Source organism: Palaemon carinicauda, chromosome 6 (genome assembly GCF_036898095.1).
Source record: "Palaemon carinicauda isolate YSFRI2023 chromosome 6, ASM3689809v2, whole genome shotgun sequence".
Classification (NCBI taxonomy): Eukaryota; Metazoa; Arthropoda; class Malacostraca; order Decapoda; family Palaemonidae; genus Palaemon; species Palaemon carinicauda.
Window position 1 is genome coordinate 68,296,194 of NC_090730.1, and position 9,199 is coordinate 68,305,392.

At 32.4% G+C, this 9,199-nt stretch overlaps 1 protein-coding gene across 2 annotated transcripts in view; it reads left to right on the forward strand.

The window, feature by feature from the left end:
• Window positions 1-774: 774 nt before the first annotated feature.
• LOC137642577 (GATA zinc finger domain-containing protein 14-like) overlaps window positions 775-9,199 on the forward strand; it is a 15,939-nt gene continuing 7,514 nt past the window's right edge. The window contains exons 1-3 of one of the 2 annotated variants that reach the window (XM_068375260.1): window positions 775-940; window positions 4,348-5,305; window positions 5,812-6,081. In XM_068375260.1, the coding sequence (XP_068231361.1) occupies window positions 922-940; window positions 4,348-5,305; window positions 5,812-5,953 (1,119 nt within the window). In that variant the 5' untranslated portion in view covers window positions 775-921 and the 3' untranslated portion in view covers window positions 5,954-6,081. Of the gene's footprint in view, window positions 941-4,347; window positions 5,306-5,811; window positions 6,082-9,199 lie in introns of those variants that run through there. The other variant, XM_068375261.1, reaches the window with a different exon arrangement.

Below are 9,199 nucleotides of genomic sequence, written 5' to 3' on the forward strand. Positions count from 1 at the left end.
AATTAGCTTCGTCAATTTTCCTTCAGCTAATTACTTTGTCATTAAACGAATATTACTACGTCCAAGGATGTTATATAAATACCCTGATTTTATCTGATGGAACTTGCCTCATCAAATTGACAATATAATAATGAGCACCGAGCGATCTCATTCTAGAATATTTGTTTGAACTTAACAGAGGTTCCGATACAATAAATTGACCACCAGTTAACGATTGCAGACATTTGTTTAATTAAAATATCGACGAGGAAATTTATTTTAACGTCACCATTCACTGCTATATTCATTTCTGTTTCTCTAAGTAAAAATAAAAAAACTCATGTGATTAGCAAAGAAAGCGTTGCATATGGGCTGGTGATCGAGAGATCACGAGCCATCAGGATATAACTGTATTCTGACAGGCTTTTAATGAATAGTATTTTAATAAAAGAAATGCTCAAAATATAAAGGTCGAACGTATTAAAGTGAACCTGACATCAAAACTATCTACTATATCACATTTAAACTTCCAATTCGAAGTAATTTACATTTTGCATGTGGAGTGAAGTAATTAATGATTTCAGAAAATATGATACAATTCTTTATTGTCAATTAGAATGGAAATCCTTGAACCAAATTCATCGTCACCCCCTCCCTTCCCACCCCAATTCTCCCCATTCACCCCAGCACCGGAACGACACCCAATTCTCATGAAAACAAGAATGGACGCCCTCTACAAAGACTGGATGCATCCTATATATAACAACACACGTCTCTTTCTCCGGTACATGACGAGCAAAGTATCCTTTTCAATCGAAGGACGGAGACCTGTTTCTCGTGACATACCTGCCGAATCACTTGGCTCTTTGCGAGTATAAAACCTGAGGACAGAGGACTTGCATTCATTCCATCTGGCGTCTCCCTCCGGATTGCACATCGAAAATGAAGGTCGCATTTTTTAGTGAGTTGGATTCAGTTTATGGAGTGACTGATTTCATTGCAAAGTTTTACGGTTTTATTCTTATGTATTAGTGGATATATATCAAAGCAAATATTTACAAATATTAACATGCATGTATTGTATTTCAGAGAATGTCTAAATTCCACACAATATCTAGAAATATATATATATATATATATATATATATATATATATATATATATATATATATATATATATATATATATATATATTTATATTGTGTGTGTATGCATGTACATATATTGACATGCCGTATATATATATATATATATATATATATATATATATATATATATATATATATATATATATATATATATATATATATCTGTGTGTGTGTTTGTGTGTGTGTGTGTGTAATCATCAACCACACTGGCATTTGATATCGAATTCTTCCTTTGGGAATACATATTCGCTGAAAATTAATTTATGATAAATGCTTTTAGCTGGCAAAAATTCGAACCTATGCCTCCGAGTCGAAACAATGCCAGCAGTGACTCTTACCACCTTCGATGGCTCGGTTGGTAGGAATCATTGCTGACATTGTTTCGACTCAGAGGGATAGGTTTGAGTCCTTTCCCAGCTAGAAGTATTTATCATAAATTCATTTTCACTGGATATAGATTCCCAAAGGTAGAATTCGATATTAAATGCCATCGTGATAAATATTTATTTCTAAGAGTCCCGAACGTTAATGACAGATGGTTATGCATATAAGGATAAAAATCAACACAACATCGTCTTAGAATATAAGATAATTTATACCTCATACTGGGACCGAAACCTAGTCTCTTCAAATGATTGATGTTGACTTTGCTTTTCATTTCAAGAGATTAGGCTTCAGTCCCAATATGAAGTACAAATTTATATATATATATATATATATATATATATATATATATATATATATATATATATATACATATATATATGTAAATAAATGTATATATATATATATATATATATATATATTTATATATATAGTGTATATATTATATATATATATATATATATATATATATATATATAAATATATATATATATATATATATATACTTATATATAAATGTATATATATATATATATATATATATATATATGTATATATAGATATATATATATATATATATATATATATATATATATATATATATATATACTTATATATAAATGTATATATATATATATATATATATATATATATATATATATGTATATATAGATATATATATATATATATATATATATATATATATATATATGTATACATATTATATATATATGTATATATATATATACATATATATATATATATATATATATATTTTATATATATATGTACAAAAATAATTATAAATTTTCATATATATATGTATATGTTCAAAAATAATTATACATTTAATTGAAGGCATGCCTCACTAGCAGGAAAACTTGGATTTGGATAGAAGCTGAAAGCGAATAATTTGCTTAGTTAAAACCAGTTGTAACTTAATTTTATCATCATCATCATTATCTCCACCTATGCCTATTGACGCAAAGGGCCTAGGTTAGATTTCACCAATCGTCTTTATCTTGAGCTTTTAAATCTAGCTATTGTCTTATTTGCTTTTTTCAATCTTTCACTAAACTCAATTTCTAAAGATCATGTATTAGAGATCGAAGCTCCTAAATGTTAAAATGTCTCCACCTCATTAATCTTTTCTTCTTCCAATGATATTTCATATTCCCTTGATATTCCGTTCTCATCATTTCTGTCTTTCTTCTATTGATCTTAAGCCCAACCTCCTGTAATATTTCATGCATTCTGGTAAGCAAGCTTTGCAAGTCATGTGGTGTTCTGCGAATGAGGGCAGTGTCATCAGCATACTCAAGGTCAGCTAATTTCCTGTTACCAATCAAGTCCAATCCTTCACCATCCCTAACTGTTCTATGCATTACAAAATCAATGAGGAGGATAAACAACATAGGTGACAACACAATCCCTTAAAGTACTCCCTTGGTGACTGGAAATTCATTTGATAGGACTCCAATAACATTAACTTTGCATTTGCTATGCCTGCGAACAGATTTAATCAAATATACATGTAAATCCATAATAACGCAGGATGTTCCACAAAATTGGGCGGTGCACACTATCAAAGGCTTTTTCATAGTCCACAAATGCCATTTAAGGTGGATTTCTATATTCTCTATATTGCTGAACCACATGTAAAATGAAAATTTGGTCAATACAACTTCCACCTTTTCTAAATCTTGCTTGTTCATCTCTCAGCTTTTCATTAATCTTTTTCTTGTCTAGTCTCTTTAGAATGATCATATTATATATTTCCATGACAACTGACGTAAGTGTGATGCCTCTGTAATTATTGAAATCAGTCATTTTTTTTTTCTTTTTTTGTAATTTCATCAACACTCCTAGCTCCAATTCATCAGGTTTTGCCTCTTCGCGCCACATTCTACAAAATAATCTTGTAAGCATTCTGGGGGTCACTTCATATTCGGCCAATATCATTTCAGCATTTATTCTATCATATTCAGGGGTTTTCCATCTTTTGAGTCTTTTAATGATAGCTTCAACTTCAAATACACTGAATTCATTCATGGGCACATCAAGGTCTTCCTCAGCTTCAGGTATATCAATCAAATTCTTCCCTCCAAATCTCCTATTCATGACCTCACTAAAGTGATCCATCTAACGTTGCCTTTCTTCATTTTCTGTTGTTATAACAAATTCATCTCTCTTTGATGGGTATATGAATCTTCTTCTTTGCTCCAGTAGAGATTCCATTATTAATTCTTTGAACAGTTCTTACACCACAGCCATTCCCTGAATTCATAGTTTTATCGGCCTCATCTGCTTTTTTATCTAAATATTCTCTTTAGTCATTCCTGTCTTTTCTTTTGACTTCACTATCAATACTGGAATACTTAGCATGTATATTTGTGGATGTCCTTGTGCTGGGGAAGACTACTTCCAATAACAAGATTTGATTTACAGGAGATAGTCTTTTACCAGATGGTTAAGTCAACTCAGGTGCTGTGCAACCAAAAGTGACCTCTTTACCCTTTTCTCTTTACTGAGGGGATTGAAACCCCATCCCTTTACTAAACCTGGTAGGTATTGCCCTAGTCATCCAACTTACAGGCGTACAATTCAGTTCTTAGGTTAACAATGGTACAATGGGTTTTAAATGAAGTTTGCTCATTTATTTGTTGTTAACCTTTTACATACATTTTATATACTGTATATTTACATGTATATATTTTACAGATCTACAGTGTATACTGTATATATTTATGATGATATATTTGTCTGTATATATACATTTATAAAACATGTTTGTTACATAATTCGTAAGTGCCACTATTATTTTTCTTTATTCCAGTGCTTGCTGTTGCTGTTGCAACTGCACAGCAGTTCAACCAGAGACGTGAATTCAATACAGCTGTCCGACTTGCTGGTCCGGGATTCTTCCAACAAGGAGGATCTTTTACTGATCGTTCAACCTTTGATAACAGAAACTTCGATCAGCAGCGACGATCTTTCACCAGTTCTAACAATGACAACTTCCAGAATCAAAACAGTAATTTCCAGTCTTCCTCATTTGTTAGTAACAGGAATCTTGATTCATCTCAACCTATCCAGAACAACAACCAGTTTCTATCTGGATCAAGAACTTTCCAGATAGATCAACAAAACAGGAATCAAAATCAGTTCAAAAACCCTCAGTCTCAACAAAATCAACAAAATACCTTCACTTCAAATGCCTTCCAGCAGAACAGAGGAAGCCAGCTCCAGTCTCCTTCCAACGTAAATAATTTCCAACAGAACCAGCAAAAATTTCAAAACCAGTTCCAGACATCTTTCGACAGAGAAAACTCTAGGAACAGAATTTCATTGCTTGACAATATTCAACTAACTCCATCTACCAGATTCCAGAGCCCATCTGGTCAGCAATCTTCGGGATTTTCTTTCCAGGCTAACAGAAACCAGCAGAGCACAGGTAACCAATTCCAGCAGTCAAATCTGAACCAGAGAAATTTTGAAAGCAACTTCCGTTCCAATGACAACAACCGATTCTCAAGTGGAAGTCGGTCTCAGTCCGTTGCTCAGGTGCGATCAGGTTCATCTTCCAGTGACTTTAATGAAGAATCTAACGGAGTTTTCGAACCCTTAAACCTTCCCTCTGGAGCCAGTGCCCTACTTGGAGGCATCTCCACTTCTTTCAGCTGTGTGGAGAGACCTTATGGCTATTATGCTGACCAAGAAAACTTCTGCCGTGTCTTCCATATCTGCAATCCTTATCTTTTCTCTGACGGAGAAGTTCAGACCTATCAGTATAGGTAAGAGCCTTCATATGATACTAATTCCATCCAACAAAATAATACTAATGCTCTAAATGAAATTATTAGATGATCCTATACGACAGATACCTTTGGTATATAGATTATGTTTAGATCATAATTATAATTATTTTACCCTTTTTCCTTTTCTATGTTATTTTTATCGTAACTTGAACATATCTAATGTAACCCAAAGCATAACATATCATCATAAGCAATTCAATCCTAGTAAAGCTAACCTAAAGAAAGGTAGTAAATCTGTGTTAGCTATCATATTTCCAAATCAACCTTTGTCTTTGGAAATACGATTGTTTTCAGTATGACCCATATTGCATATTTATGGAAAGGAAATTTCTTCTTGATACATCGGAAAATCTTTACCCGAAATATTTTGTTAATGTCTCATACAAGTTTTTTTTTTTTTTTTTTTTTTTTTTTTTTTCTTCTTTAGAAAAATTTAGGTTGCTTTATAGAACTTAATGTTTTTTCTTTCTTTTCTTCTGAAGCTTCATGTGTGGCGAAGGCACCGTCTTCGACCAGAACGAGTTGACCTGTAAGAAGGAGTACGACGCAACCCCTTGCCAGGAGGCAGCCAACTTCTACTTCAGAAACGAACAATTTGGTCGCCCAGAAGAAAGGTCTTTCTAAATGCCTAAATAACTGGGATTTATTCTTTTGTGAAGATGAATGGATTACGTCATTTACCTGAAAAATCTAACAATAAAAAATTACCGTCGCATGTAATATTTAAGATATATCTAAAATAAAAGCCTACATAAAAGAAGTGTTTTTATACCCATTCTTCAATTTGCAAAGTTTACCACATTATTTGTCATTTAGAATAAAACCTTGCAACAAAATTGTGCAAAACTGATTTGCTACGAAAGGTAATATTAGTAAATGAATACCCAATATAGTTTATTTTGATATTAAAGGCAAGAATGGTACCAGTAATGTTCCTTTATATGATGTTTGTCTTTTTATTTTGTGCATGGCTCTTTGCACATTGTAAAAATTAACAGCTAATTTGAAAGAAATATTCTGAATTTCAAAATAATTTCTTCAGTTTTCTGTTGTTTCACATTTTACAATCTTATGATTCTTTGATTTTGAAGAGATGAAGATGATGATAATAATTCCGCCATAGTTATCACTCGTCTATAATTAGTCTATTGAATCTTGACTTTAACTCTTCGTTCCATCTTTTCTTACTTCCCGTAAAGAGTGATTTGGATAGTTTTGATGAAGGGGTTGTTTTTATTATTGAACGTACCCATTTCTCTCTCTCTCTCTCTCTCTCTCTCTCTCTCTCTCTCTCTCTCTCTCTCTCTCTCTCTCTCTCTCTCTCTCTCTCTCTCTCTTTACAGAAGATGAAGGAATGGTGTAAATTGTAATTACTGAATAAAGATCATCTTTAATAAGTTGTTAAATTTTAGTCAGAATATTGACTCATTGAAATATGTGCAATGGTCTCCATCATTTTTAGTATTTTAGTAAATAAAAAGATTATCTGTTTTTATCGGTTCCCAAAAGACAAAGAAATCCAACAGAAATCGATAGAATTATGTCCAAGGTAGAGTTAATTTAATGCTGCTGAGTGTTGCGTTCGTATTTCTACCCTTTAAATCTTCATTGAAATCCGGAAAGGCTCTACCAAGAAATTATTATTATTTCACAGATGATACCAATTCTTTTGTCCGAAATTCAAGACTGGAAAAGCGAAACGGGAAATAAATTGTTTAGAAGGATACTGATTCGTAAATGGAAAGTAATTCGAAAGTAATTGCAATAATGATAAAATATAACATCTTCTCTATCAGCTTCAAGATGCCCAAAGAGAAAGATACTTTACTTTTAAAATCTGTGAAATGGAAAAAGAAGTGTTGACAATTTACGTGAACAACAGAGAACCATAAAGTGTGTAAAGGATGTGCTTAGCCAAGTTGATCGTCTACCACAAGGGACATGTTTCTTTACGGGTAAAATATCTTTTATTATTATTATTATTATTATTATTATTATTATTATTATTATTATTATTATTATTATAAATAGCAAAGCTACAAACCTATTTGGAAAAGTATGATACTAAAATACCAAGGGCTCCAACATGGAAAAATAACTCAGTGAGGAAAGAAAATAAAGAAATAAATAAACTATACAAAAAGTAATGAATAATGGATAGAAAGTATATTCAAATCAGTAGCAACGTTGAATTATATGTCATATATAAACTATGAAGAGAGACTCATGTCATCGTGTTCAACATGAAAACATTTACTCTAAGTTTGAGTTTCTGAGGTTCCACTGATTCCACAGCACGATTGTGAAGATCATTCCACAATCTGATCACAGCTGTAATGAAACATGTAATACTGTATAGTATTGAGTCTTATGATGGAGAAGGCAAGGTTTCTAGAACTAATTGCATACCTAGTACTACGTACAGTCTGGGAAGTTCTGAAGGCAAAGGATGGTCAGAATTATCAAAAATCTCATGTAACAGGAATAAACAACTAACTGAACGACAGTGCCAGATATTAATATCAAGATCAGGAATGAGATAATTATGAGACTGCAAGTTTTTGTCCAGCAAATTAAGATAAAAATCGGCAGCTGATGACCGGATATAAGAATAATACTCGAAACATCGCAAAATGAAAGAATTAAAAAATTTCTTCAGAATAGATTGATCACCAAAAATCTTATAATGCTTTCTCGCAGTGACATTTTTTTTGTATAATTGAATGAGAAACAAATCAGATGTATTTCTCAAAAGTAGATATACAATCAAGAATCATACCGAAAATTTCAAAATAGTTATATGTAGTTGAAGAAACATTATCAATGCAAAAATATGGGGTTGAGAATTCACTGTCCTCTACCTACTTGCACTCATACTGTAAATTTTGTGACGGTTCAACTTCATACCCCGCAATTTGCACCATGCACTTATTTTAACTTAATCTCTATTAAGGGATTCAGCATCCTCTGATCTACATTTAGGAAATGTAAATGAGTTAAAGAGAGTAGCATCATGTGCATATGCAACGAACTAGTTTTGTAGGTTAACGACCATATCATATGTATATAGTATGGAAGGTAAAGGGCCAAGAACACTACCCTGAGGAACACTTGATAACACATTCTTATACTCATATGATTCCCATCAACAATAACTCTTTGTATTCTATTACTTAGAAATTCATTACGGATGTTAAGAAAAGACAAATCTACTGCCAAATGTTTAAGTTTGAAAACAAGAGCCGCATGATTAACACATTCAAAGGCTGCTCTAAAATCAAGGTCAATCATACGAACTTCATGACCACAATCTAGGGATCTCTATACAGCATTGGAAATTGTAAGAAGGGCATCACATGCTCCAAGGCCTTTGTGAAAGCCAAATTGTAAGCTAGGGAATAGTTTATTACCTTCAGCATACCTATTTAGACATTTTGCCAAACGATGCTGAAAAACATTTGATATTATGGCAGTTATTGAAACTGGGTAGTAATATGCAGGGCTAGAGCTACCACAAACACATTTACATAGTGGAGTAACATCACCAATTCTCCAACAAACGCAAAAATAGCCTCTTCATGCTAACTTACTAAAAAAAAGACAACTTCGGAGCTAAGTAATCAGCAGTCTTTAAAAAAAAAGGAAAAATACAGTTTGGTCTACATCTCCTGAGACATCAAGGTACATGAAGAGTGTTTTAATTTGACGCAACTAAAAATCTAAACTAGTTAGTTTAGCTTCAGGAAAACAGGAATGAGGGAGATGAAGTTTCTCCTTACTTGAATCATGAACACTGAATGGAAGAGCCATCTGGCCTAAATAAAGGACGAACTGTTTTGTCTACACCAAAGAGTGCAGATTTAATGCATC